Genomic DNA, 15,017 nt, shown 5'->3' with positions numbered 1-15,017 from the left:
TGCAGGCTGGCTAGTCTCTCATTCTGGGAAAGGAAAGGCAATGGGAGATGGGCCCTGTGCTTGGAGACCCAGCCCTCTGTATCTCGGATCACTTTTCCTGTACCCTTCCATTGGATTCCCAGGTCTGTGGTTCCCGGATTACCCTAGACACCAAGGGCCACCTGCATCAGAATCACCTGAAACGCTTTATAAAGAGTCAGATTCTCAGGTCAAGCTCCCAGAAAACCAAGTTCAGCCATTCAGGGATAGGATTCAGGAATTCTCCAGAAGTTCCCAAGGCACTCCAGTGCAGCCGGGTTTCAGAAGCAAAAAACCCTTGTTGTCGAGGGAGTCCTAGTGCCTGCTGCTGGGAAGGGAATGGGGAAGGAAGGGAGGAGGGAAACAAATGGAGGGATGTTTATCTGATGTTCCTGGATGTAATTTAAAAGATATTCTTCCGGAGAAGCATCATTCGTCATGGAAGTCCTAGGCCAAGGGACTGCTAGTTCTGCACTGGAGGGATTTTGTGAGCCTGCCTGGGACCCACAAATGCATATTTGAGTCAGCAAGAAAATTCAGAATTCAAAACAATGAATGCTAGACTTCCAGTAAGTGTGGACTTCCAATAAAGATGGAATCTCTATTCTCAGATTTCTGCCCTTTGAAAAGTTGGGACTTCTGCTGCAAGATGTTGTGGCCCTGACCTGTGACCCAGTTCTGATCATTAGATTTCTCCTTTGTTTTGAGACTAAGTCATCATCTCCACCCCTTTTCTTCTGTCCCCATGTTTTCCCTGTGGTCCCCTTCAAAGTCCTTCTCAGCTTTCCCCTCTTCCTTTAGAGGAGCTACTTGCCAGATGCTGGCCTCTTCCTTCAGATGAATGACCTTATTCTTGTTTCACAACAACTCTGGGAATTTGGTGTTGTAATGTTACAGATGAAGAAAGGGGGGCTCCAACAGATTCAGTGACTTGCTAAAGGACACACTGGTAAGAGGCTCTACTCCCACCTTGCGCCCTAGTTTTGACACCTAGGACCCTGTCCAGGCCTCCTACTCAGAACACCAGTCCTTGAGACCCGGGCCCTATCTTGCTTTCCTAAGTTGTCACCTCAGATTTGAATGCCCTGCTCTTGAACCCAAGCCTGGAGGTGGGTGCAGAGCTGCCTCTCCGATGTCCTCGCTGCTCACTGACTGCCTCTGGCTCTCACACCAGTATCCCAGACCCCTCTCGCTAAGTGTGGGTTTCATCTGATGAGGCCGGATCCCCAGATCCCTGCTGCATTAGGGAAAATCCAGTTCTTCTCCTGTGTTTCTCCTTTACTCTCACACAACTTCCGCATGCACACTTCTGACACCAGATGTGTGGGGTTATCCTCCCATCAAGCAATTCTCTGACACCAGCTGGGTGTCCTCTACTTTAATTCAATTCTGACACTGTCTACCCGGAGAGAGCACCAGTTCCCACAGGTTAAGGGCTCAGTCCCATGAGACTGCCCCCCACTTCAGATGCCAACTGAAAGTAGTAGGTCTCCAGGTCACCCTCACTTCTGTCCAATTTGGCTACAAATCAGAGGTTCCCACCACCCCCTCCTCTAATTCAACTGATTTGCTAGAATGGCTCACAGAACTCAGGGGAACACTTATGTTTACCAGTTTATTAAAGCATCTGATAAAGGATACGGATGAAGAGCCAGATGAAGAGATACATAGGATGAGATCTGGGAGGGCCCAAAGTGCAGAAGCTTCTGTCCCTGTGGAGTTGGGGTCCATCACCCTCCTGGTGTGAATGTTCTCACCAGCCTGGAAGCGCACTGAACTCCCTACCCTGGGGATTTTGTGGAGGCTTTCTCACATAGGCATGAGCAATTATGAACTCCACTTCCAGCCCCTCTCCCCTCATGGCGGGTGGGTGGAGGGGGGCAGTGCATCTGCAAGCTTCTAATCACAGCTTGGTCTTTCTGGTGACCAGCCCTCATTAGAACAAGAGATGTTCCTAGTGCTCTTATCACTTAGGAAACTACAAGGGTCTTCAGAGTTCTGTGTCAGACACCAGGGCAGAGGCCAGGGTATATGTTTCTTACTATTTACACCTGCCCAGCTTTCTATTGCCAGACTAGACTGCTGAGGATGAGCCAGAAAAATACATGCTGCTTACTATTAGGAAAAGCTTTGGACTCAGCTCTGACCCTTTTCCCTGGACTCACCTTGCTTCCTATAATTGGCCCTCCAAGAGTGAGGAATCAATCCAAAAGAAGTTGCCTTGTCCAATTATTAAGCACAATTCTTCTTGTTTAATGCTTCCCTAAAAGCTCCATGTCCTGCTGGAGTGGCAGCTCCCTTTCTGTTTCCTAGATCAGTGGTATCCAAACTGTGGCCTGTGGAGCTCTGCTCCGTGAAAACTTGTCAAGTGGTACACGGACACACATCATTATAAGGGTATTCATTTCCAGATCCTCCAGATCCTCAATTTTTTTTTTTTTTTTGCGGTACGCGGGCGTCTCAGAGCTGCGGCCTCTCCCGTTGCGGAGCACAGTCTCTGGACGCGCAGGCCCAGCGACTATGGCTCACGGGCCCAGCCGCTTCGCGGCACGCGGGATCCTCCCGGATCGGGGCACGAACCCGCACCCCCTGCAGCGGCAGGTGGACTCTCAACCATTGCGCCACCAGGGAAGCCCCCCAGATCCTCAACTTTTATAGGTACTTTTTCCCTAAAGCCAATTTGCCTGAGGATCTGCCTGCATTTATGTCAGATGTTCTCCCATCTCATAGACTTTCCTCATTCCATGTCTTACTGTGGTGCTTTGCATGGGGTAAAAACAACAACAAAAAGGTACTACAAAAATATTGATTTGGGGACTTCCCCGGTGGCGCAGTGGTTAAGAATCCACCTGCCAATGCAGGGGGCACAGGTTCGATCCCTGGTCTGGCAAGATCCCACATGCTGCTGAGCAACTAAGCTCGTGCTCCACAACTACTGAGGCTGCGCTCTAAAGCCTGAGCGCCACAACTACTGACGCCCGCGTGCCTAGAACCCGTGCTCTGCAACAGGAGAAACCACTGCAATGAGAAGACTGTGCACTGCAAAGAAGAGCAGCCCCCGCTTGCTACAGCTAGAGAAAGCCCGTGCGCAGCAAGGAAGACACAATGCCTCCAAAACTAAGTTTAAAAAATAAAAATTAAAAAAATATTGATTTGGTGGAAATTTTTGTATCGAGATATAACTGATGTCTTAGTTTCAGGTGTACTACATCATCATTCAATACTTGAATATATTGTGAAATGATCACAAGTCTAGTTATCATCCATCACCACACATAGCTACAATTTTTTTCCCCTTGGGATGAGAATACTGCATCATTACATCCCCAGGACTCATTTATTTTATAACTGAAAGTTTGTACCTTTTTGACTACCTTCACCATTTCACTCACCCTCCATCCCCTTAGGGGATTTCCCCTATCCCCCTTAGGGGGAAACTAATGGTTTCTAAGGCAAGTTAACTCACAGATCTTTCTGGCCTTCTTTATAAGTATTCCTGATAAGGGAGAAGAAACAAGGATATTTTGGCTCCTCTTAAGAGGTTTTGAATTCTATAAAGCAGAAATGGGGGTGCATATATCTTTTCTAATTAATGTTTTTGTTTTCTTCAGCAAAATACCGAGGGGTGAAATTGCTGGATCATATGGTAGTTTTGTTTTTTATTTTCTGAGGAAACTTCATACTGTTTTCCATAGTAGCTGCACCAATTTACATTCCCACCAAAAGCGCCACCAGGGAAGCCCCAACCTCTCCATATCTTTGTCAACATTTGTTATTATCTGTATTCTATTTTAGCCATCCTAATAGTTGGAAAGTGGTATCTCATTGTGGTTTTTTTTTTTTTGTTGTTGTTGTTGTTGTATGCGGGCCTCTCACTGTTGTGGCCTCTCCCGTTGCGGAGCACAGGCTCCAGACGCGCAGGCTCAGCGGCCATGGCTCACGGGCCCAGCCGCTCTGCAGCATGTGGGATCCTCCTGGACCAGGGCATGAACCCGTGTCCCCTACATCGGCAGGCGGACTCTCAACCACTGTGCCACCAGGGAAGCCCCTCATTGTGGTTTTGATTTGCATTTCCTTGATGACTAATGATGTTGATCATCTTTTTATGTGCTTATTGGTCATGTATATATATTCTTTGCGGGAATGTCTATTCAGATTCTTTGCCAATTTAAAAATTGGTTTATTTGTCTTTTTACTATTGAATTGTAAGAGTTACTTATATATTCTAGATATAAGTCCCTTGTCAGATATATGATTTGCAAAAATTTTCTCTTGACAATGTGATTTTTGACATGTAACTCAGAAAGAATTCAAAGAGTTGAGTAGCACTGATATAACAAGACTCGTTCCACTCACATATATTGGGTTGGCCAAAAAGTTCCTTTGGTTTTTTTTTTTTTTTTTTTTTTTGCAGCATGCGGGCCTCTCACTGTTGTGGCTTCTCCTGTTGCGGAGCACAGGCTCCAGACGCGCAGGCTCAGTGGCCATGGCTCACGGGCCCAGCCGCTCTGCGGCATGTGGGATCTTCCCGGACCGGGGCACGAACCTGTGTCCCCTGCATCGGCAGGTGGACTCTCAACCACTGCGCCACCAGGGAAGCCCTCCTTTGGTTTTTAAGTAAAAATAAAAGACACATTCTTCATTTTCACCAAGAACTTTATTGAACAACATATTCACCCTTTTGTTCCACTACCTTCTGCCATTTTTCAGGCAACTTCACAATCCCATCTTCCCAAAACTTTTTATCTGTTTGAGCAAAGAACTGTTCCAGGTGCTTTTACAGTCTTCCAGGGACTTGAAATTTTTTCCATTAAGAGAATTTTGTAAAGACCGAAATAAATGGAAATCCGAAGGTGCAATGTCTGGTGAATATGGTGGATGAATCACAACTTCCCAGCCAAGCTCTAACAGTTTTTGCCTTGACATCAAAGAAACGTGCAGTCTTGTGGTATCCTGATGGAAGATTATGTGTTTTCTGTTGACTTATTCGGGATGCTTTTTGTTGAGTGCTTCTTTCAGGTGGTCTAATTGGGAGCAGTACTTGTTGGAATTAATTATTTGGTTTTCCGGAAGGAGCTCATAATAGAGGACTCCCTTCCAATCCCACGATATACACAACATCACCTTCTTTGGATGAAGACTGGCCTTTGGTGGGGTTGGTGGTGGTTCATTTCACTTGCCCCACGATCTCTTCCGTTCCACATTATTGTACAGTATCTACTTTGCATCACCTGTCACAATTTGTTCTAAAAACGGAACGTTTTCATTACGTCTAAGTAGAGATTTGCTGGCGGAAATACGGTCAAGGAGGTTTTTTTCGCTTAACTTATGTGGAACCCAAACATCAAAGTGATGAACTTAACCAAGCTGGTGCAAATGATTTTCAACACTTGATTTGGGTATTTTGAGTATGTCGTCTAACTCCTGCATGGCATATTGTTGATTGTTCTCAATTAATGTCTCGGTTTGATTGCCATCAACTTCAACTGGTCTACCTGACTGTGGAGCATCGTCCAGCGAGAAATCTCCAGCATGAAACTTGGCAAACCACTTTTGACATGTTTGATCAGTCACAGCACCTTCTCCATACACTGCACAAATCTTTTTTACCTTTCTTGAAATAATAAAGCATAAATGGCTGAAAATGTTGCTTTCTTTCTTCCATCTTCAATATTAAAATGGCTACACAAAAATTCACCAATTTTGATGTCTTTTTTTAAATGCACGCTGATATGACAGCTGTCACATACAATCTAACAAAATTGTTTTGACTGAAGTTAAAGACAACAAACCATCGTATGGAAAAAACAAACGAATATTTTGGCCAACCCAATATTTATATAAATGAGATTTCTTAGCCCTTATATTTACAAGATAAAATATAGGAACAGAATTCATCCTGAATCCTCTTAATTCTATCAGTAAATCATTATTTATCCTTGGATACAGGGGAATGTAAAAACATAGCCTTGTTCATCTTGAATAATAATTTTCATTAAACATTTCTAGTTAAAATTTACTTTTTATGTTTAATAATTTTTATATACATTTCTAATAGACTTATGTTGTTTTGACCTATTGTGTACTAACAATTGTAAGGATCAGTTAATGTAGAAGAAACTTTTAAAAATCAGAGATTTATGGCCTTAGTATATTAAGTAAATCGTAGAATTTAAATATATATACATTTTTTTTGTTTGTTTCAGATAGTATTACAGGGAAATCAATAAAAGATCATCAAGCGTGAACTATTTACAACAAATGTTAATATTTACAAGATGCTACAACTCAGACTTTTTGGAATATTTAAATTTATATACTGAAATTCTTCAAAATTCTTTAAGGTGGAATATGAACAAAGGAGTTTGAGAATCATTTTTCTAGCAGTAGTCTACTTCGTTCTGTCTTTAATCTCCATTAGAATGCCCTTTCCTGAGGGTGGGGAATTGGGGCTAAGCGGTCTTAGATTTCCTGAGAGTTAGCAAGAGTTCCCAACCTGGGTCTCTGATACTTGTGTGCCTTGTGAAATTGCACGTAAAATTGCACGTAAAATATAAGTGTACATATACATACACTCCCCCACTCCAGTTGATCTGTAATATTCAACTGGTTTTTCATAAGGTCTGTGACCTAAAACGTTTAAGAACTACTGTAACTACTACCTTCCTCTCACCTGCCTATTAGTACACCTCATGTATCTCATGCTAGGCCTTTCTCTTGGGTACCAATTAATCACTTGTTGCCTTTACCATACCGCTATTATCGTCTGCCTGCTGGATATCATCTGCAGTTTTGTGTCTTCTCCCAAGGATCACCCGATCCCAGGAATTAGGGCAAGTTCCAGATACCAGTCTTTCCATTATGCTCTAGTGGAACAGAGTTAAACAAATCCTGAATGGCCTTTCTATTCATTTATTTAACGAATACTTAACAACATGCCTCCTGATATGCCAGGTACTATTCTAAAGGCTAGGAATACAACGATGAACAGGCAGACAGGTCTCTCCTCTCCCAGTGTTTCTCTTCTGGAAGAGGAAGACTAAGAACTAAATAAGAAACACACAAGATTATTTTGGGCAGAAGTAAGTACTGTGAAGAAAACAAACCCGGGTGATATGACAACGAGTGTTATGAAGAAGTAGGGTTCGGTTGGAAGGTCAGGACTCTTTAAGGAGCTAACATCGGAGCTGAAGCCTGAGTGGTGAGAAGGAAGTAGCCGAGAGGTGAACACAGTTGGTGCAAAGGCCACCAGGAGGAAGGAGGTTGGTGTTTCTGGGGAATTTCCAAGCCAGAGCTTGGAAAGTATTGAGCAGAAGAGGTGAGGTTGGAGAGGCGTTTCATCCCGAGTGCAACAGTAAGTCAACGATGTGTTTTAAGCAGAGGAGGAACTGATCTGGTTTATATTTTAAAACAAAATCCTTCTGGCTACTTTGATAAAAATGGATTGTATGGGTTCAAGAGAAGAAATAGAGAAAGCAGTTAGGCTACCATGGTAGTAGAGGCCAGAGATTATGGTGACTTGGACTGGGGTGGAGATGATATAAATGGGAAAATTCAAGATACACTTTGGAGGTGGAGCTGATAGGACTTCTAAATGGTCTGGATAGAATTGTGAAGGAAAAGAGAAGAGTCAAGGATGACTCCTAGGAAGTTAGTTTTGAACAAGTGGGTGAATGATGCAGTAGATTTAAAGATACTTTTTGGGAATGTTTGGAACACCTACTAAACAGTTAAGTGACAGAGTGGAGTAGCTTTAGATACATGAGCCTGGAGTTAGAAATGTGGTCAGGGTAGAGATTATTATGGGAGTCAGGAGCTTACGGATGGTATTTAAAACCACTGTGGCAGGCTGAATAATGTCCCCCTGAATATGTCCATGTCCTAATTCCTGGAATCTTAAAGAACCTACTGTGTATGAAGGCACTTAAAATCTGTCACTTGTAAGCCTCACAACAACCCAAGGTAGGTGTTATTATCCTCCACTTGGCAGCTGGGGAACTGGAGGCTCAGAGAAGTGGAAAGCCGTGTTTTGCACTGTGCTTTGAGACAGGTCCAGCTTACCTACCGCCTCGGCTGCCCAAAAACCTGCCTTATAAAATGCATTTCTACGCGGCCTGTCCCATTCTTTGTCTAGCTCTGGCATATTATTTTTCTCACCTTCAGAGCCCTTGCCAGCCCAATTACACCACAGAGACCATGACCACTCCTCAGCTAGCTTGTTAACTGTGGAAGGGCTTAGTGGGATTATCACATAACCAACTACTCCGCATGCCAGGCCCTTTGCCAGGCACCTAACATGCATTCACAAATCACAGATTACTCTATCCATCGTCTCTGGAGCAATCTAAAAAGGAAGGATTACTGGGGAATGGGAAGAAGTCAGGAGCAGGGGCGCCTGAGTTTAAGTCTGGGGGTGCTATAGCCCTGACTTGAAGCTAAAGTAATCCTGGTCTAGTAACTTAACCATCTAAGAAAACGAGGAGGTTAACACTACAGATCATCTCTAACCTCTATCAAGGATGCTTGCATGACAGCTTTTCTTCTTTTCCCACTCCTGGAGCTCCACTATTATGTGCAGTGGCAGGGCCGTAGCGACTGTCTGCTCCGCGATGGCTGCCCTTCAGTTTCCTGCCTTAGAGGCCAGACCCAGCCGTGACTCGGCCAATCGCCCGGGAGGCCGCGGAGCCCCTCAGGCCAGGAGCGGTGAGAAGTGGGCGATAGGTCATTTCAGGACAAGGAAGCGAAGGCTCTGAAAAACTACAACTCCCAGAAGCCCGTGGGGGTGCCAATCGGAGGCCTGTGGCTGGTGCGTCTTGGGAGCTGTAAACCACGCTTCATTACAAGGCCGCGCCGGACAGGTAACTCGGGCGCATGCCCAGTCACGTCCCCACTGGCTCAGCTTTTTTCCTTCCTGCGGGATACTTCTCTTTCCGGCCTCGCCCAGGCGCGCTTTTCCCCGCCCCACCTCCGCCCCCTTTTCAGGGATTTCGGAGTGGGCGGGGCCACTGGCAAGCGCGTTCCCAGGAATGTGTACGCGCGCGTTCACGGGAGATTAAAGAGGGAGGGGACTAAATACTGGGTGTGGAAGGTGGCGAGGAGGCCGCGGATCACGGAAGGCGCATGCGTTCTAGAGGCGGTGCCGCGCGGCTTCGGGAATGGCGGAGGGGCGGGGTGGAAATGGGCTCGTGGCCTGACGCATGCGCATTGGGCCGCCAGCGCCCCGCCTCCTTTTTCAGTTTCCCCTCCTCCTCCACCACCCTTCCGGAAGTGCAGCCGCCCTGGCGCCCACCAGCGGCCACCCCCTGCGGCAGGCTCCGCCCCCGCCGGCCCCGCCCCCACGGCTCTCCGCCCCCTCCTCCGGTGGTGGTGCCGGGTTGCAGCGCCGGTCGTGGAGGTTTCGGTGCCCGAAGCCGGGAGCGCGGAGTCGTTCCCGGGAGCGCCGGCCAGGCTATGATCGCGGGTCCCCGGCGGCCCGCTCCGGCCAACCAGAGTCCCTGTCTCAGCTTGTGCCCGTGCCCGAGCGGTCTCCTCAGCTTGACCCCGCGGCGCAGTTGGCGGCGGCGCCCGCAGTGCGCCCCCTCCTCCGATGGCGGCAGAGATCCAGCCCAAGCCGCTGACCCGCAAGCCGATCCTGCTGCAGCGGGTCGAGGGGTCTCAGGAGGTGGTGAATATGGCCGTGATCGTGCCCAAGGAGGAGGGCGTCATCAGTGTCTCGGAGGACAGGTACGAACCGCTGCCCCTCGGCCGCGAGGAGGGGCGGGACGCGCCGGCGGTCCCAGAGCCCGCTTCAGGGGCTGTGCCTCCACGTCGGCGCGAGTGTAGAGTGCTCTCCCAAGTTGTTATTATAATGCGCATCCTGGTGCTGCCGGTGTCCAGCTGCGCGTGGCCGCCGCTGCGTGGCTCCGGAAAGCGGAGCCCGGACAGCGGCGTTCTGTCTGGCCTTGCCCGGGTGGCGCCTGCCGGGGCCAGGCTGGCCCTTGGACTAACGGTGCACCGGCCACTGGACCTTGGTCCAGCTCCTAGGACAGGAAGGGGAGAGGGTGGAGCTGCCCGGCCCTGCAGGTGTGTGCGTGGGGAGGATGCTCCAAGCCGCTTGTGTGACATAACTAAGAGGTTTTGAGAACTCTGGTATAGTTCTTAAGGCTCCAGACCCAGGAAAGCAAATGCCACTCCCTTCTCCCAGACATTCCCACCGAATCCAGATCTCCCAGACATCTTACACTGAATTCAATGAATATTGCAAGTTGTGAAGAGTATTAGGGCTTCTGCCCAGGAGAGGTGACTTCTCTGCTTTGCCCTCCTTGTCTCTTCAAGCTCAAGGGGAAGCTCCTAGAACTTTCAAGGGACCACTGCTGCAAATAGCTCTTGAGTTCCTTCCCTTTGCTTGCTTCCTTTCTTTTTGCCTAATTTTGCTTAATTTGCCGAAGTAGAACTAGTTCTGCCTTTAGTATTCTCCCTTGTTTTTCAGACAGTGCGTTTTTTGCTTTAACTTAATGACCTTTAATGCAGAAATTATGCAGATGAAGCTAGTTTCCAGAGGAATGAAGCTTGAATATAGTAGTTATGGTTTTGATCTGGAATTGTTGCTTTTATAATATCAACTAGTATTCTAAAAAATGTCACATTATAGAGGTATATGTCAAGGAGCTTTTAACTTTAAAATAGGAGTTACGTTTTCTTAATGTAAGTTCAAATTATGCTGAGGTAGAAAATATTTTTTTCTTGGTGACTTGTAAAATTTCCAGGCAAAGGTAAAGCAACAAAGTGTTCATACTGTCTTTATAGTCATTTCAGTGCTTTGCATACAATGTGGCTTCAAAAAATATGCCTGATAGGTCTGTTCATATCATAGGTTCTTCAGTATAACTAGGATGACTATATTAATGACATATTTTTGTCTACATCATACTCCATACAAATGGCCAAATGGTGCCTGATTCACTTCCTGTGCAGATTCAAGGGAAAACATTGTAAACATACACCAATGGCAAGCAGTCTGCCAAGAACAGAAGAAATTCATGGCTGCAGTGGAATACATGGATGTAGAAACCATTTGAAATTCACGAAGAAGGCTTATGAGTGTTTAACTTTTCCATGGAGGCAAAATTCTACAAAAGAGATTGCTTCTGGACTTAGAAATTCTTTGTCACAGAATCGTGTTTTAAAAAGAATATATTGATAGACATCACTTTCTCTGTAACTACTGGAGATGAAACTGCTCAACCGAACTGCGGTAGGAAATTCATAAGTAAGTTTGTTGAATCAAGGAAGAGAGGCAGAAAGGTAGCTAAACCTAAGCTCCTTTAATAATTAGTTTTGAAACTTTTTACTTTGGTTGATGCTTTGGGAGTACAGGTTAGTTTTCATAGGTTTTTTTGTTTTTTTTTTTTCCTAAGTGTTCAAAGGGATCTTAGAGGTTATTTGCTGTAACGGCTTCATTTTACAGATGAGAAAATTAGGCCAGAGAATTTACCTGCCCAAATTCATGTAACTAGTGGCGGAGCCGGGCCTGGCTCCTGTCTTCTGATTTCCATTTCACTGTGTTTATCCTGAAGGAAACAGCTTTAGTCGGGGTGCATTTCAGAGTATTTGGAGAAGCTGAAGTTGCGTATATGACAGAGAGTGAAGATAAGTTTCATTTGATTATGGGACAACATAAATGCAATAATGTTTAGCTATTTATTAAGCTTAATTTTCACTTTCCCAGTTTACAGTGTAAGTAATAGAAGGTATTTTATTATGCAGTTGCTGTTAAATAAGTAAGGCTAGGATTTATTCTTTACATATCTTTTTATTATTACTCAAGTTGACCAGTCTATGTTTCTGTAGGTCATATAGTCACATGTGACAAGAACTTTGTTATTTAGAGCTCAGTTTCGATTATGGTTTCCATTAAAAGAGAACTGATCTGTATTCTTGTATTCTTTTCAAAATCCAGTGTCACTGTCAGTTGACATAATTATCATTATCAAGATATGAAGAGAGAATATTGATTTTCATCAAAACCTACCAAGCCATTTCCATCAACCACTTCAGTTAGAAACTAGTAGTTTTCATTCCTGAACTGTAAGGTTAAGCCACAAAATATTGTCCCATTCCTGAATGGCAGCGTCCCGTAAGTTCTTTTGAAACCTTGGTTTTCCTTTTTGACCTCTGATTCCCAATAGCCTTTGAAAACGCTTAACATTTTCCATCTATAACAGTGTTATAGGTACTTGTCATCCATTTATCTTCTTCTCCATGAATTCCCTAAGATGCTATGTGCGTCTTACTCATTGTAATATCTGTAAGGCCTAGTATGGTGGCTGGCACACAGTAGGCCCTCAAGAAACATTTGTTGTGTTGGTGACTGGTCTTTTTCTCGTTCCTGAAAGCACAGCATCTTAACTGTTGTAGACATTTCATTGATATTTGTTTGAATGAACTTTATGACAACCCGTGAAAGTTCTGTTGGACAAATGTACGGAAAAGGATTGGACTGGATGGCCTTTAAAGGTGCCTTAAAAATTTGAAAGTCAATGCATTGCTTCATTCATTCCATCAACAAACATTTGAGTCCCTACTGTGTTCTAAGCACATGTGTACACTTCATTGGTGAAAATGACAAGGTCCTTTCAAGATACTCACAATTTATTTGGGGGGGGCAGATTTTAGAAGAAAATAAAACCACAAACTCTAAGATTTAATATTGAAAAGAGAATTTTTAGATGGGGAAGAGTAGTGGATTCCACAGCCATTGTTGTTCCCTAAATTTTACTTACCTTTGGAGGATTCTTCCACTTGGACTTCCATTTTCACCCTATGGCTGCCGTTAGTCGTGGGCTGGTGATATTCTAATCTTCAGGCCCAAGAGTGGTAAAAACCCTTACCCTCAGTTCATCTGAGCACAGTTAAGACAGCCTGGACCTTTACTGGATACCAAGGGAGAAAATATACGGAAATAGAAGAAATATAAAAATGGGAGTTCCCTGGTGGTCTAGTGGTTAGTGGTTAGGACTCAGCACTTTCACTGCCATGGCCTGGGTTCAGTCCCTGGTTGGGGAACTCCTGTAAGCCTCACCTCACAGCCAAAAAAAAGAAAAGGAAGAAAACAGTCTGACTTACAAGTATAGATTTGTGGTGCTATCATAAAATGGAATTTGTTCTCAGAACTCACTGTCCTTATCTGAGTCTGTCTTTGCTTTGGTTGTAGCTGGATTCTGTCTCCAAAGGATATGCCCAACTTTGGTACATTGGGTTCCTCATTTCCCAGCTTCTGTCTGGACTGTCTCTTCTGAGCGGCTGCCATTTTTTTTTTTTTTTTTTTTTTGTGGTACACGGGCCTCTCACTGTTGTGGCCTCTTCCGTTGCAGAGCACAGGCTCCGGACGCGCAGGCTCAGCGGCCATGGCTCACGGGCCGAGCTGCTCCGCGGCATGTGGGATCTTCCCAGACCGGGGCACAAACCCGTGTCCCCTGCATCGGCAGGCGGACTCTCAACCACTGCGCCACCAGGGAAGCCCGTGACTGCTATTTTAACATTCCTTGCTTAGGAGTTTCCTCACAGACATCTTGCGTCTATTTTGGTCAATACCGATCTCTAGCCTGCAGCTTACCAGGGTAGCTGGTAAGCCACCTGCAGCTCCCTTGTCCAGTGGCAGCCTCTTCAAGTGTTGAAAGCCAGAAGAGACTGCTCCAGGTGGGAGCCAGCCCTGTCCAGACGTTTTAACTTTGTAAATTCTTTATATGCATATCTTAACACAAGTCAGCAATCTTAGAATTCATACAGAGAGTTTCTCTAGGTAATTACTATTAGACAGTTATAGAAAATAGTTTCTTCACCAGGAGTAAAAAGGGGTCAGATTTTTATCTCATATAAGGAGATGTGTTGAAGACGGGTACAAACACCATCCAATGGGGTCATCGAAGCATCTCCTCTGCTTGCAGTGGTTAGAAAAGAGACCAAGGAGCTCTCCTCCAGGTGGGTCTTGCGGGATGAGTAGAAGTTCATGTGAGAAAGCTAGGGTGTTGGAAGGGGCATTCTAGCTAGAGGGGGAAGAGAAAACTCCTGGGGCACTGAGAAGCACTAGAACGAACTGGTTAAGAATGCACTCAGGAGCCATGCAGCTTGAATTCAGAACTCAGCTCTGAGTGTCACACTTGGAGGAATCTGGAAAATTGGTGTCTCCACAGGAGTAATTGTGATAGCGAACATTCCCAAAACCTCTGAGTGCAAGAATTTGGAATTCTCTTGGGAGATAAAAAGAGCTGAGGGTGTGGTGGCAGGGTGTTGTGGAGGAGACCATGGGGAGGGGTCTGCAGGGGAGAGGGTAATGGGGAGGGACCGCGGAGTTTGCTTTTTCATTTTTGGCCACGACTCGCAGCTTACTGTTTCTTAGCTCTCTGACCAGGGATCGAACCCGTGCCCCCTGCAGTGGAAGCACGGAGTCTTAACCACTGGACCGCCAGGAAAGTCCCGGGGAGGGACTGTGGAGAACTGCCACCTTATATTCTGACTTCATTCGGGACCAATTTAGGCAACATTGTTATCTGTGTTCTCTGTAGGCCCTAAGGGCACATAGGACCATGCAGTGGGTAATAGGAGGTCCCATTTTTGTCTCAATATATGGTCTGACCTCCAGTGCCTAGCACAGAGGAGGCAGCCCATATATATGTTCATTGAATGGATTAAGCAATGACTGATCTATCAGCTGTTTGGAATGGAATGGGCCTGAGGAGGTTGTGAGTTTCTTAGAGCAAAGGTTTAAGTTGAACCTGAGAGAAGCTTAGCTCCTTACTTTGGGCCAGGGTAGTTTTTACAACAAGGGATAGGGGTGGGAAGCGGTTGGAATGAGAGAGTGGTTTGGGTTTTTAAAAATCTTTAAGGCCTTTTTTCCCCAACTCTGATTTTTTTTTGAATATTTATTTATTCATTTTGGCTGCACCGGGTCTTAGTTGTGGCACGTGGGATCTTCGTTGCGGCAGGTTTTAGTTGTGGCATGTGGGATCTTTTTCAGTTGC

The 15,017-nt window shown here is 45.5% G+C and overlaps 1 protein-coding gene and 1 long non-coding RNA gene across 5 annotated transcripts in view; one reads left to right on the top strand and one right to left on the bottom strand.

Annotated features, from left to right (window-relative positions):
* Nucleotides 1-8,621, bottom strand: part of LOC132508869 (uncharacterized) — a 41,501-nt gene extending 32,880 nt beyond the window's left edge. The window contains exon 1 of the long non-coding RNA XR_009536801.1: nt 8,527-8,621. This is a non-coding gene — a long non-coding RNA (uncharacterized LOC132508869). The remainder of the gene's footprint in view (nt 1-8,526) is intronic.
* Nucleotides 8,622-9,386: 765 nt separating this feature from the next.
* Nucleotides 9,387-15,017, top strand: part of WDFY2 (WD repeat and FYVE domain containing 2) — a 194,044-nt gene continuing 188,413 nt past the window's right edge. For all 4 annotated transcript variants that reach the window (XR_009536830.1, XM_060129398.1, XM_060129400.1 and 1 more), the window contains exon 1: nt 9,387-9,741. Coding sequence is in view for 3 of the 4 variants with exons in the window: in XM_060129398.1 (XP_059985381.1) it covers nt 9,605-9,741 (137 nt within the window). In the remaining variant the exon portion in view is untranslated. The remainder of the gene's footprint in view (nt 9,742-15,017) is intronic.

The sequence above is a fragment of the Lagenorhynchus albirostris genome, chromosome 18 (assembly GCF_949774975.1).
Source record: "Lagenorhynchus albirostris chromosome 18, mLagAlb1.1, whole genome shotgun sequence".
NCBI lineage: Eukaryota > Metazoa > Chordata > Mammalia > Artiodactyla > Delphinidae > Lagenorhynchus > Lagenorhynchus albirostris.
This window is presented reverse-complemented; position numbering and strand designations above follow the sequence as displayed.